The sequence below is a fragment of the Bombina bombina genome, chromosome 1 (genome assembly GCF_027579735.1).
Source record: "Bombina bombina isolate aBomBom1 chromosome 1, aBomBom1.pri, whole genome shotgun sequence".
NCBI lineage: Eukaryota > Metazoa > Chordata > Amphibia > Anura > Bombinatoridae > Bombina > Bombina bombina.
This window is the reverse complement of record NC_069499.1, coordinates 1081025169-1081040565: the sequence shown is the minus strand read 5'-3', so window position 1 is coordinate 1081040565 and position 15397 is coordinate 1081025169. Positions and strand designations below refer to the sequence as shown.

Here is a 15397-nt window from a genome sequence, read left to right as displayed (position 1 = left end):
TTAGTGTTTAATGTCCCTTTAAGGAAGGCTAGAGACAAATTCCCAAGAGATTTACTCTCACTTCACTCCTGTACAACCCTCCCTAAGCAAATGACATCATTATCAGGATATTTGTGTTAAACATATAACTATATCTAGAATGTATTTACTTTTTAATGTCCCTTTAATATCTTTGAGCTGCTTGTGACTACCACTAATTAGTAAGGTTCGTGGAAAACATTTTTTTTTTCTGATAATGATACTAGGGATACACAAATGAAAATTAAATGTTCATGATTCTGAAAGAGCATGCAGTTTTATAAGACTTTCCAATTTACTCCATTATCAAACAGGCACACTCTTTTTATGTTCACACTTTCTGAGGTACCAACCCCTACTGAGCATGTGCAAGAGTTCACAGTGTATATGAGTCTGTCACATGACACAGAGGCTGGCCAATTAAAGTTTATTTTGAAATTTGAGGAAAAAAATCTGCAGCTCATTTAAAATTCAGAGTAAGAGCTATAAAATTGTCAATGTATTATGCACTCGTTGGTTATGCAATTCTACTGTATATAATAATATTGATTATTATATATGTTTTTATTTATGCAATGCCCTTATGTATAATCAGTTGATTAACTGGCATACCATTTTATTTCCATCTATCAGCATTGACTGTGCTGGAATCCTGAAACTTAAAAATGCTGATATTGAACTGAGAAAAGGGGAGACAGACATTGGACGCAAGAATACCAGGGTACGTTTAGTCTTCAGAATCCACATACCAGAAGCCAGCGGTAGGATCGTATCTCTGCAAGTTGCATCCAATCCTATAGAATGCTGTAAGTTTCTTTCTTTCTTTTTTATAAATAGTGAGTAAACTTAAAACAACATTTCAATTCCTGCTTATAATTTCTTGTCTAGTTACAGTTCTTATACAGTATGTGCAGAGATTTTAAAACAAGAACAGTTTCAATCAATTTAATGTATTCTTCATGTCTCATAAGTGATTGATATGCAACCACGACCTAGAAACACATTGTCCTTTGCAATTCTTTTAGATACAGTGACATAACTGTAATGGTCAGCATATGGGTATTCACTTTTGCATCAACCAATAAAGGATTTGCTAGTGTTGCAAATTCTGTTCATGAGCCCCTTATGTAGTTGGCAAAATTGGCATATGTTGTATCAATAATTATTATTAAAAACACAAAAAATAGTCACATTTTTACATTTAAAAATAATATGCAATACTACTATTGTTGATGTATTCTACACATTTATACTTTCAAATAGAAGCAAATGCAATGTTTCCTTGTGCAGAAAAATAACTCTTTTCAAATATTTGTGTTATGCAAGAATTTGCAGTGCCCCTGTGGAGCTTGTGACTAAGTGAAAACGTTCTTAATTAACTGATCTGTCCCAGTGCCAGCACACTCTTCTCAGAGCAGACTGTTGCTATTAAACAATACACATTGGCATGTGTCTTTTCAATGTGATTACCACTGAGGGACTTCCTGAGTAGCTTCTGTTGTTAGCGAAGAGACACAGATAACAATCAGCAAGAATGTGGATAGCAAATTAAAGTCAGACACTTCTTAACTGTTGTGGATACTTAGAAATAGTGTGGCTTCAACAAAGCCAGAGGGCTAAAATACATACTCTAGTTGCTTCTTTTTAGAAGATCTGGTACAATTAGATGCAATGCTCTGGTAACACCCTGTCTGCAATTGTGTGGTTTTATTTGCTTGCAGTGCCAATCAAGCCCCCCCCCTGCACTTGACAGGACCTTGGCATAATATGCCTTGTGAATAAATGAGAGTTCTCCTTAAAAGGATGTGATAGTCATGTGTGTGTATATGCATAGCATATATGATTGATTAAAGGGACACAAAACTCAATTTTTTTCTTCTACAATTCAGATAGACCACTGGTTTTCAAACCTCCCCAACAGCCCAGGTTTTCAGGATTACCTTGGAAGATAGCAGGTAAAATAATCATGTTTACTAATCAGCTGATTATTTCCCCTGTGCTCCAGTTCTGATATCCTCAAAATGTGGCCTGTTAGTGAGATAGAACATACCATTTTAAACAACTTTCCATTGTATTTATATTATCATATTTGCTTAATTCTCTTGCTATCCCTTGTTGAAGAAGCAGCAATGCACAACTGGGAGCTAATTGAACACATCATGTAAGCCAATGACAAGAGGAATATATGTTTTTTTTTGCAGTACATGGACAAATTCCTTGAAAAACCTTGTTTATCTTTTCTCATTTGTTGTGCCCGGTTAGGACAGATCTTAATGAGTTCTTACACTGTGGGTGTATTGTGATCAGGATTATGTGGAGTAGGGGCATGTCCTAAGCAGAGTGGGTGCAGCCCCTTAAAGGGTCGCATTTGCCCTGGCTAGAGACGATGCAGGCAGGAAAGTGATTAGACCTCACAACCTATTACAATTCCAAAGGATTCTTGGACGGCTGGGCAGTCTTTTAGTAGGAAGAGCCTACTGTATAAGCCACTGAGCAATAGCTCAAAGTGTGCAACTGATTCTTCTGTATTAGTTTTAAAATTGATGTCCCCTTTCTTTCATGCAAAAATGATCAACATGTTTAGATACCGACAGTAAAACATTGGCAAAACATATTTCAAACGTTTCTTCTCTATCACATATAACACACCTTCTTCATAAATTAATCAGGAAGTTACATTTTGCTGGCTGCTTTTCCTAATGACTTTTGTTAAAAAATAAATAAAAACAAAACCGCTTATATTTCGTTTCTGTCTCTTATGACAATTTTTGTCTACATAAATATAAAGAGCACAAGTCATCTTCCTTCAGCGTTTGGGGATCACAGTGTGACCTTAGATGCCCAAATATCTCACAATTCTTTTTTCAGCATGGGATGTAAATAATTACCAAGAAAAATGTGTTTGGAGTTGGAGGGCAAACTGCTCAATATCCAAACAGCTGCAGAGCGTTGTGTACATTGTAATAACAACGAATATCTGGCAATGCACCCAGAATATTTTCTCTGGGAAAGCCTTGGCTGGATTATTAAGTAGCAGATTTTATACTTGTTCCCATAGAAGTGGGTTCTCCACTGGCTGGACTTTATGCAAGGTCTTGATTTTGAAAGCTTAAGTTTCTTGCAACATCAGCCCACTTAGCATTATATTTATTTAGAATGGAAGGACAAGCTGTTTGAATACGCTTTAATATCTGTACATTTGGGGTTTCCTTGAATGTGCGGTTTATGGTGAGACACCCATGCTTGTAAAAACCATTGGCAGACACAACAAAACTGGGCAGTTTTGCAAACATAGCAGGTTTATACAGCTTGGGAATTTAGAACCTTAGATATCAACTCTTTGTACTCTCAACAGCAGTATTACAATCCAGATGTTTTCATGTGCAGTGTCTGACATAGATAGACTTTGTATTTTAACAATGCAAGTGATAACCTGAAGATAGATGGCCCAGAATTAATCTGCACTAAATTAGCATTTGTTATATATGTTTTTTGTTTGTTTGTTTTAATCCAGTGCAGCACAAAATGACATATAGTGTACTTACATACATTTACTTATTAAGGTGATAGATTCAATGGGACATTTCATTAGAGCATGCCATTTTGTATTACTTACCCAGGATAACTATGGGGTGATTACAAGCTTTTAGAAAAGTTTAGCTAATAATTTATCTGCAAAAAATGCCCATTGACTTAAATAGTGAATTTTATCATCTGTTGTATATCCTGTAAAGAGGTTAAAGATATAGGTAAAGTCCCATTTGGGGGCCACAAGCGTTGCAGCTCCCGAGCATAAAATAGCGTGTGATTAGTAGCTACAAATGTCCAGGTTTTCTGGATTGCCTTGAATGAGAGCAGGTAAAATAACCTTCTTTACTAATCAGCTGATTATTTCACCTGTGCTCTAGTTCAGATATCCTCAAAATGTGGCCTGTTAGGGAGGCCTGAGGACAGGTTTGAAAACCAGTGGTATAGGATAATCATTACTTTGACCCTAGCCAAAGGTTCCATCAACCCTAAACGTGCAAGGCACTCTGCTTTTTACAAATACTGTACACTACTCCACACCTCCCAACAATTGTGGCTAGGTATAGGGGACTCAGGAGGTTGAGTTAGTCATCTCTGTTTTGTGGTCAGGGCTGAGTCTGGAGGAGGCGGGATCACATGTAGCTAAAGGTTGGAATCACGGGCATGTCTGGGTGATTTGTGGGTGTGTTTGGGCAGTCTGTGAGTGGGGCTTTAAAAAGTCTCAAAGGGACAGCTGGATAGAGCTCAGAATAGTTACAGTTGTGAAGTCTGCTACTTGGACTCGAGAGGAACGTAAATGAGGGGAGCAAGGCAAATTAAACAAAGAAGACAAGAACAGGTTGTACAATCTAATGACCCCACTAGTACCACCTTAAGCCCTTGATTTTTAACTTTATTCACACCAATAGCAAGATTGCACATGCAGATAAGGCAACAACTTTTTTCTGCTTGATGTCCTCCCTGGAACCCCAAACTTGAACCACCTTTGTGCTGTTTGATTAGGGCTATTTGTTTTATTTACTTTGTTCTGACATCAATACATTTTTATTGTAACCCTCTAAAAACAGGGTGTTTTATAAAATGGAAAAAAAACAAACTATAAAATACTGCAAAAAGATTAACCACTTTGCAAATTCTAAACAAACACTTCAAAATATTATTTACTTTGGATTTTTAATGTTATTTAGGACCACTACACATTCCACACACCTTGTTCTAAAGTATTCTGTCTTTTTCCCAGCTCAAAGATCAGCTCATGAGCTACCACTGGTGGAGAGACAGGACATGGACAGTTGTTTGGTGTATGGAGGGCAACAGATGATCTTAAGTGGCCAGAACTTCACATCAGAGTCCAAAGTTGTATTTACAGAGAAGACATCAGGTAAAATATGTCATATAAATTAACTGAAAACATTACGATCTAATGTGTCAAATTACTTCTCTCAAATATTAATACCAAATGCTGAGAATAATAAGGTAAAAATATATGTGTATATAAATATGATGCACTGTTTGTATCTTACTGATGATGGCATAAATGATGGTTGCTAGGAGTGACACTAATAACGTTGTTGACTTTACATTGTCAGTGCTAAAACTAAAATTAACTGCTATATATAATTGTTCATCAACATTGTAGAGTGAATATTGGCATAAAAAAAGCTTGAAATTGAGGAATTAATAGAATAAAATATTTGGACAAATTTGAAAAGTTAAATTTCTAGTATTATTCCACCTAAATCTACCTTACTCCCTTCTTATACTGGCAAAATAAACTGACAGAGTTCCCTTAAAGATGGATAATCCCTTTATTACCAATTCTCCAGTTTTACATAACCAACACAGTTATATTAATACACTTTTTACCTCTGTGATTACCTTGTATCTAAACCTCTGCAGACTGCCCCCTTATGCCAGTTTTTTTGACAGACTTGTATTAGAGCCAATCAGTGTTTACTTATAAATAACTTTCGGGAGTGAGAACAATGTTATCTATATGACACACATGAACTAGCGCTGTCTAGCTGTGAAAAACTAGTAAAATGCATTGAGATAAAAGGTGGCCTTCAAGGCCTTAGAAATTAGCATATGAGCCTACTTAGGTTTAGCTTTCAACAAAGAGTACCAAGAAAAAAGGCAAATTTGATGATAAATGTAATTTAGAAAGTTGTTTAAAATTACACCCCCTATCTAAATTCATGAAAGTTTAATTTTGACTTTAAGCCACTGGTTGCCAATGATCCAGGGCCCTAATCCCTCTCTGGTATAGAGGGGTAATACTAAATTTTGCCTGACTTAAAGAGACAGTAAACACTTAGGGGTCGATTTATCAAAGGCTTTGCAAGCCTTTCGACCCTTACTACGGCTGCAGGTTCTCACAAGAGAACCTGCACGCCGTATTTAACAAGCAGCGGTCATGAGACCGCTGCTTCCCTAATCTTTCGCCACCTCTAAAATGGCAAAATTCAATCTCTGTGGTCTATTCCAACCGGGGACATTGACAGCTTCTGCCCGCATGTGATTGACTGTGCACAGGCAAGGGGCGGGATTGCACGCGAGCGCAAAATAGCGCTCGTGTGCAATGCTGAATTCTGCCAGAAATATTCAGCCCGCCAGAGGTGAGCTGCAGTATACAGGGGCGTGTATGTGCGCCCCTGCCTGCCTCAACTTGATAAATCACCCCCTTAGAATGTGTAATATTAAATGCTTAAATATACATTGTAAAGCACTTTGAAATATACTTTCAATATTTATTTTGCCTCTTTTGCCTGTAATTTAAATCTGATAATTTGTAGACATGACCGAAAGAGAACATGGCCGGCTTCACAAGACTTACTTTGCTGAGTATTTCCCACTAATTTGCAGTTTGTTATCTTATCTTTTCTGCCGGGACCAAACAATGGAGATTTTGTAAACACAATAACAGTGGCAAGCCCTGTCATCTTCAGACTCATGTATAGATTGCCTTCCACAAAGGAAACTGGTGGGTGGAGTTTGACTATTGAAAAACAATTGTAGTCAACAAGGTGTTAATCTATTCTAATATAGTTTAGACTCTACTGCTATGTTAATCTATTGGAGGGCGGCAGAAAAATGTTGTAATTACAAGTTTATTGCCACTCAATTCACAAATATTATGCATTTAAATCAGTAAAAGAAATGTTAATATTTCAGTAACAGGCTCCCATCAATCTTTATGTAATATTACTAGGTAGTTTGTATGTTTGTGTTAAGTGATATCTAAATGTATAGATTTTACATCTAAGTAACAAACTCAGTGCAGTCTGGATTTCCTTGTGGTCATTTGGTCATGAGGGACATATTTATCTCTCCTTTACAATGCAACTGTTCTGTGAGCATAGACAGAACTGTGGTACAGTATAGGAACTTGTACACGTGCCCTGTACTCTACAGCAGACACTGATTTAACATCAAAATGACGAGAAAAGCAAACAAAACAGATAAAAAGGAACTAGAAAATGTAGAGCACATGCGCATGAGTGACCACAACATGAATTAGTAGTATATCATAGGCTCACAGAATCAGGCAGCCAAAAGCAGAATGAGCTGATAATGACTTCCAGTTATTAGACATGAGTAATGCACAAATAAAGTTAAAGTAACCTGCAGATCTGATAAAACAGATGGAGAGAAGTAAGTTTATCAAGGTGCTCATCTAGTGTCTCACTGCTTCTAGAGCCACCTCTGATTTCTATCTAGGTTTCAAAGATTTAAGGCCTCACCTAAATATTCCCCATCACTTAGCACTCCCCAGCCTCACCATTTCCTTGTTTAACCCTTTCTGGTGCGCCTCCTTTCCTGTCCTTTTGTCACCTTAGTTCTTGATACCGTTCTACAGTTCTGTGACTTCCACTCTACATGTTTATGTTGGCTGCTACTGTGTTTTAGACCACTTGTAACAGTGTTTTTCAGTAGCTCAGAATAATTGTTATTCCCCATTTAGATAGTTATCATTTAATAGAACTGTAGAACTCTGTTAAAGGGCAAACAGTGAAGACAGTGAAAATTGTTCAATCAGCAATTTTCATCTATCCTATTATTTGTGAATAAATTATCTGTGTTAATGACAATCGAGTGTAGCACTATAATGGGAGATCAGCTAAGAAAGTTAAACATACTATTCTGTATAGCAGCAAGGGAGTTAAATATTGCCTTGTGCCTAATTAGCAAGAAAATGTTTACCATCCCTTTATGTGTGTCTAGCAGGATAAAGGTTAATTACTCAGTTATGAGAAATGTATGTTGTGTTACCCGGCATAGGTGGTACATGTATATTTTAAAAACTAGATTTGACCACTGCTTCCCCATGGGCCTAAAAAACTGTCGTTTGGCCCCTTCTTTCATTAGATAGAGAATCTTTTTCTAGACACTTGTTAAAATGACATATTAAAATAACCTAAACTGTTGTGTACAGTCCCAGATATGGAAATCGTAGGCAAAAGAGATTGTTTTGTAACATGGAATGTTTTTATACAATCTGAATTTTGAAATTAACATTTTGGAACTCGTAGATCCACTTCCTTGCAAAAGATTGGAGCCAATGGGGCCCATTTAACAAGTTCCATAGGGAGCTTATGGGCCCGTGTTTCTGGCTAGTCTTCAGACTCGTCAGAAACACAAGTTATTAGTGACCGCTGCTCCATAACCCTGTCTGCCTGCTCTGAGCGATCGGGTTGATTGACACCCCCCCTGCTGGCCACTAGTCTGAAGGGGGCGGCGTTGCACCAGCAGCTCTTGTGAGCTGCTGGTGCAATGCTGAATACAGAGAGCGTATTGCTCTGCACATTCAGCGAGGTCTTGCGGACCTGATCCACAGTGTTGGATCAGGTCCGCAAGACCTTTCTTAAATAGGGGCTAATACCTCTACCAGACGTAAACAATGTATATACAAAATTAATTCATCCCACCTGACCAGAGGATAAACAAAGGCAATTGACTTCTGTAAATAAATTAATAAGTTGTCTGAACAGCCTTTGATTTGCACCTTGCTCGTTCCTGTAAACATTTTTTTTTTATTGCTATTGGAAATATAGTTGGAATTACATGATATACATAAGAGATACACAAAACCATCAATGTATGAATGTAAAAAACACAATTCCCAAGTTCCATAGCTTTTTCAGTTCCCATTCTCTGTAGGAGTCCAATTATTGTCTTTCTGTAGGTTTAAAGTTTCTGTGTCCATTGCATCTTGTTCCAAAAGTATAAATACCAAAAGTATTAACACATTCTAAATTAGAAACAAAAAAGAGAAACACAACAATCGAAATACTTAGAACAAAACCAATTAAAAAGCTACCATCTCTACAATATTATTGGAAGGGCTGTTGTGATTAGATTAGCTAATAAAACTAATGAGGGATGTACCTATCAGAAGTTGACTCGATACATAAAGGCTATGTAGGGAATCATCCCACCTCGTACTCCAATCTCATAAAATATGTATAAAAGAGCATGCCATGTGTTAATATAGGATTTCCAGTAAAATAGCATGCCATATTATATATATATATATAATTGGGTCTGAGTGAAATAATAATATCTTTCTAACAGTAAAGCAAGGTTTACTCAATTATTCCTCTCCTCCAAAGAGGGTAGAGATGGGGTTTTCCAATATTTGGGACTAAGTTCCTGTGTACATATTTTATATGTCTTCAGATTATTTAGTTATCTCTGTAAAAGAAAATGTGAGATTTTAATGACAAAATGTACATATTGTTCTATCTCACAACAACAGAACTACTGGATTTGTATCACTCTTAAGTTCTGCTTAAACACCTTTTTTTTTTTTTTTTAACAATTTATAACATCTTGCTTAATTTATTGTGATGTAATTGGGATATCCCAGAAAAAACATTGCAAAACAGGAAAAAATGTAAGAGAGCTGATTAAGAAATCGGAGTCCTGCAGCTCAGTTGCCATAACCATAGTAAACTTTGAGAGACAGGGTGTAATACAATGTTTTTGAAAGGTTTCCCCTCATGACACAACACATTGGAATTTTACAGATGGTAAATCCTTATTAAAACAGACATTCATTATTGGCCTCAATCTTCTGGCAAGTCGAGGCGTATGGGGGCGCAAATAGAAGACAGAATGTTGTGCTGTTGTGAAAGATGATTGCTTTAAACAGCATTATTGATTTTTTTTCCTTCTCCTAGAAGAATACAGAGGAATAACTATCACCTGTTACAAGCAAGTCATTGATAGAGGGTCTTGGCGTAGACCGAGAAATTCTCTCCTCTCTTGCTTAGTCATTACCACCTTGTGAGTCATTACACTCAGCTTTGCAGGGTCAGGTGTTCACATGAGAAAATGTGTGAGTCAATATTGAATGTAAAATACTTTAAAAAGGGGCGTAGTTGCAAAAGAATAATAGACTTTTTCACTGTATGTGCTTTTAGAGATTTCATTTTGAATATGGAGTTTTTACTGATCAAAATTAAAGGGACATTAATATTGTATGTATCCAATTTGTATTAGCAATTAAGCACTGCATGCAAAATGGCAACAATGACAATTAGAAAAATATTCATGCTACATTAAATACATATATGCATGGTTGTAAATATTCTTTAGTAATCAATGAAATGTTTACTTGTTAAATGTAGGATACATTATTATAAAAATTATTGTATATCCAATCAGCACATCTAGGCAAGTATTTCTGCTTGCATTCCCATAGAAGTAGATATGTATACATTGTTACCAATGCACCAGAGAACTCTGGTTAAGATATGCAAATTAGATATACAATATCTCACAGTTTTTGCTTCCATACTGTGTGGAGGGCTTTAATCTCACAGTTTATCTCCTCCATAACTTAAATGAATATAGATTCATTATTCAAAAACACAAATATACCCATATTTCATATAATTATTGAGAAGTGTGTTTTTAATATAAAAAAATGAATAAGAAGCTGAAGCCTTTAAAATAATATATATATTTTTTTATGGATGTATTACTTAAAAGGGACATTAAAGTTACATTTAAACTTTCATGATTCAGATAGAGCATAACATTTTAAAAAAATAAAACAAATCAATTTCCTTCCCTTAATAGATTGTGAAATTTTTTAGGTGCACACTTGCTGAGGCAACAACATGTTCAAGAGTCCACAGTATATTCATACAGGTGAAACTTGAAAAATTAGAATATTGTGCAAAAGTTAATTTATTTCACTAATGCAACTTAAAAGGTGAAACTAATATATGAAATACACTCATTACATGCAAAGCAAGCTAGTTCAAGCCGTGATTTGTCATAATTGTGATGATTATGGCTTACAGCTCATGAAAACCCCAAATCCACAATCTCAGAAAATTAGAATATTGTGAAAAGGTGCAATATTCTAAGCTCAAAGTGTCCCACTCTAATCAGCTAATTAAGCCATAACACCTGCAAAGGGTTCCTGAGCCTTTAAATGGTCTTTCAGTCTGGTTCAGTAGGAATCACAATCATGGGAAAGACTGCTGACCTGACAGTCGTGCAGAAAACCATCATTGACACCCTCCATAAGGAGGGAAAGCCTCAAAAGGTAATTGCAAGAGAAGTTGGATGTTCTTAAAGTGCTGTATCAAAGCACATTAATAGAAAGTTACGTGGAAGGGAAAAATGTGGAAGAAAAAGGTGCACAAGCAGCAGGGATGACCGCAGCCTGGAGAGGATTTTCAGGAAAAAGCCATTCAAAAGTGTTGGGGACTATCACAAGGAGTGGACTGAGGCTGGAGTCAGTGCATCATGAGCCACCACACACAGACGGATCCTGGACATGGGCTTCAAATGTCGTATTCCTCTTGTCAAGCCACTCCTGAACAACAAACAATGTCAGAAGCGTCTTACCGTCCAAAGTCCTCTTTTCTGATGAGAGCAAATTTTGCATCTCATTTGGAAACCAAGGACCCAGAGTATGGAGGAAGAATGGAGAGGCACACACTGCAAGATGCTTGAAGTCCAGTGGGAAGTTTCCACAGTCTGTGTTGATTTGGGGAGCCATGTCATCTTCTGGTGTTGGTCTACTGTGCTTCATTAAGTCCAGGGTCAACGCAGCCGTCTACGAGGAGATTTTGGAGCACTTCATGCTTCCTTCTGCAGACGAGCTCTATGGAGATGCTGACTTCATTTTCCAGCAGGACTTGGCACCTGCCCACACTACCAAAAGCAGCAAAAACCTGGTTCAATGACCATGGGATTACTGTGCCTGATTGGCCAGCAAACTCGCCTGACCTGAACCCCATAGAGAATCTATGTGGCATTGCCAAGAGAAAGATGAGAGACATGAGACCGAACAATGCAGAAGAGCTGAAGGCCCCTATTGAAGCATCCTGGTCTTCCATAACACCTCAGCAGTGCCACAGGCTGATAGTTTCCATGCCATGCCTTATTGAGGCAGTAATTGCTGCAAAAGGGGCCCAAACCAAGTACTGAGTACATACAGTATGCATGCTTATACTTTTCAGAGGTCCGATATTGTTCTATGTACAATCCTTGTTTTTTTTATTGCATGTAACATTCTAATTTCTGAGATTGTGGATTTGGTGTTTTCATGAGCTGTAAGCCATAATCATCACAATTATGACAAATCACGACTTGAACTATCTTGCTTTGCATGTAATGAGTCTATCTCATATATTAGTTTCACCTTTTAAGTTGCATTAGTAAAATAAATTAACTTTTGCACAATATTCTAATTTTTCGAGTTTCACCTGTATTTGAGTCAATACATTTAGAGATGATACAAAGGGAAATAAAAGGAAAGTTGAGTTTTGAGATCATTAAAGGGACCTGAAACCCAACATTTTTCTTTCATGATTCAGATAGAGCATAACATTTTAAACAACTTTCCAAATTATTATCAAACTAAAAGAGTAGCAATGCTCTACTGGGAGCTAGCTGAACACATTGGTAAGCCAATGATAAGAGGTATATATGTGCAACCATCAATCAGCAGCTAGCTCCCAGCTCCTAAACCTACATAGGAATTCCTTTCAACAAAGGATACAAAGACAACAAAGCAAATTAGATAATAGAAGTAAACTGGAAAGTTTTTTTTAAATATGTATGCTCTATCTGAATCATGAAAGAAAAGTTTTGGGTTTCATGTCCCTTTAAGTAATTCATAGATGACTTTTGGGGAAAATGTTTATGTTTCTTTAAGGGACAATTCATTCTAAGGAATGCTGAAGTTCAATAAGGTCCACAAGATGCTGGAAGATAAATAGCAAAGCAGTGAAAGAATGAACAAATTAGACTATTGTTGTTGTCACTTACAATTATGAATATAATATTATAAAGACACAGCCCTACATTACAAGTTGAGTGCAAAAATAGTAATACTTTTGTTCAATTTAAACTATAAGCACTATTATTTGTGATCATATTACAGGCTACAAGTAATATATTAGCTCTCAAGCAGAAGTCAGAGGCGTTCTAACATCTGGATTTCAGATAGCTCAGGTGTGCTAAATACCTCACATCTTCTCTGGGGAATATCACTTGAGCACTAAGCCGAGGGTCTATCTATGTATTGTGCATGCTAACCTGCAGAGCATACATCTGCCAAAAAGCCGTCAACATGTGAATGTGCTCTGCTCCTGTCACATGGGGCATGAATACCTGAGTTGTAAGGTGACAGCACCCAGTAAGTGAGCTATTGTTTTTGTGCCCTGCAGTTCAATGTCCCTTTAAAGGATAACAAAATGAATAAAAACAACAATAGCAGACCCCATTATAAATTTGTTGCGAATTCCTGACCCTAATTTCTGTATGGAGACTGGTGCAGATGTGATAGTCATGGTTAGGATTGAACACAATGAGATGTATTCATATTGCTCATACAGAAACAGACTTTATGTATAATTAACCCTTTAAGGACACAGCTTTCAGTTTGCTCAATTGTTTTATGACGGAAATATTCCGTCACATGTCCTTAAGAGGTTAAAACACCTCAGCATTTTGTAAAAAATACACTTTTTGTGTGGTATTATTTTTGCCTTTCATGGTTCCATGTACAATTTTGTAAGAGTTGTTTCTCAGCAGATAATCTGTGGTTTTAAGCTCATATCCTTACATAAAGTACTTTATATTTAGGCTGTATATCTTAGTCAGATAAAAATGATCTAGTGTCGAAGGGAGGACATAACTGTTCCACCACACAGATTATAGAAAACTTGTGTTTAACATATGCAAGTGAATTCAGGCCATCTCTTTCCTTATGATTAATCTCTTAAAATATAACATTTCCTTCAATATGATCTCTTTCTTTCTTTCTTCAGATAGAGCATGTGATTTTAAACAACTTTCCAATTTACTTCTATTATCAATTTTTTTTGTTCCTTTGGCATCTTTTGTTGAAAAGCAGGAACGTAAGCTCAGGAGCATGCATGTTTCTAGAGCACTAAATGGCAGCAAATTTCCAATAATGTTATCCATTTGCAATAGCACTAGATGTCAGCACTATTTCCTGCCATGTATTGCTCTAAACACCTTCTTAGGTATCTCTTCAACAATGAATACCATGGGAACAAAGCAAATTTGATAAGAGATGTAAATTAGAAATTGTTTTAAAGTGATGGTAAACTCTCTCCTTAATAAAAATAGATCTAGAATGTTAGTGATATTTTAGATGGAGATTAATCAGTTGTAATGAAGATGCGCTATAACTTAATTTTTAATGTAGATATCAAATTCAAATTCCTTCACCATCCACTTCAAAAGTCAATTTTTCTGAATTGTTCTCCAATCAGTGCTCTCCCCATATGGCATTTTTGTTGTAGTTAGAGCGCTGATTGGAGAACAGTTCAAACCGGTAGCTCACAGAAAAATTGACTTTTGAACTGGGCGGCCAGTTAAATATCTATATTAAAAATAAATTTTTAGCGTATCTTTATTACAACTGATGAAATAAACTCCATCTAAAATATCACTAACATTCCGGGTCTGATTTTAAAAGGGAGAGAGTTTAATATTACTTTAAAGGGCCATTCTAGAGCTAAAATGAAATGCTGTGTTTTTATTACTGGTGGTACTGCATTGCTATGTGTTTAACCTCCACAAAGGGGTTAAACACAAATTTAAAGTACTATTCAGAAACTGCAGAGCAGTGCTGGTCCTGAGTGGAAACTGCCAATAATTCAGGTGGCAGTGCTAGTCACAAAGCTGGGTCATGCAACAAGCAGTGCTAATTGGATCATCAACAGTTTCTATGCAGGGCCAGCAGTGCTCTGCAGCTCCCAAGTGTCACTTTAAATATGTGTTTATATATAGCATAGCAGTGCTTCTAGTAAAAATAGTCATGCTCTATCGAATTAGAGCATGTAATTTTAACTCTATAATTCATTCAGTGTCTTCCTGTATTTTTCTAACATTTCCAAAGATGCACTGCATTTTGAACATTAAACTGAACACCTTCCTATCATGAATTTAACTACTTAAACTTTTTTTTTTACACAAAAAACATTAAATTAAAAGTGTATGTTTTATAATGAAAGTAACAGAAAATGAATGCATGTACACAGCTTCTCCTTGAAATAGTAGCTTACTGACTGATAAGTAAAATTGTCACATATCTGGTGGATAGTGACGTTGCACAAGAATACAAATACAAATTTTTTATTCTTTATAAAAAAAACTATAGGACAAATTAAAATATCTCTAATGTCCCTTCTAATTAAATGTACTTATTGTTTTGGTATCCTTTGTTGAAAAATGAACCTAAATAGGTTTAGGAGCGGCATTGATTACTGGGAGCTAGCTGCTGATTGTTGGCTACAGAATGCCTAATGCCATCGGCTCATCCTATGTGTTCAGTATTGCATTGGTCTTATAG

General features: G+C 36.4%; 1 protein-coding gene across 5 annotated transcripts in view; it reads left to right on the top strand.

Annotated features, from left to right (window-relative positions):
• The window catches only part of NFATC2 (nuclear factor of activated T cells 2), a 273373-nt gene that overhangs the window by 115482 nt on the left and 142494 nt on the right, over positions 1–15397 (top strand). For all 5 annotated transcript variants that reach the window (XM_053693631.1, XM_053693701.1, XM_053693471.1 and 2 more), the window contains exons 5-6: positions 652–824; positions 4787–4927. In XM_053693631.1, the coding sequence (XP_053549606.1) occupies positions 652–824; positions 4787–4927 (314 nt within the window). The remainder of the gene's footprint in view (positions 1–651; positions 825–4786; positions 4928–15397) is intronic.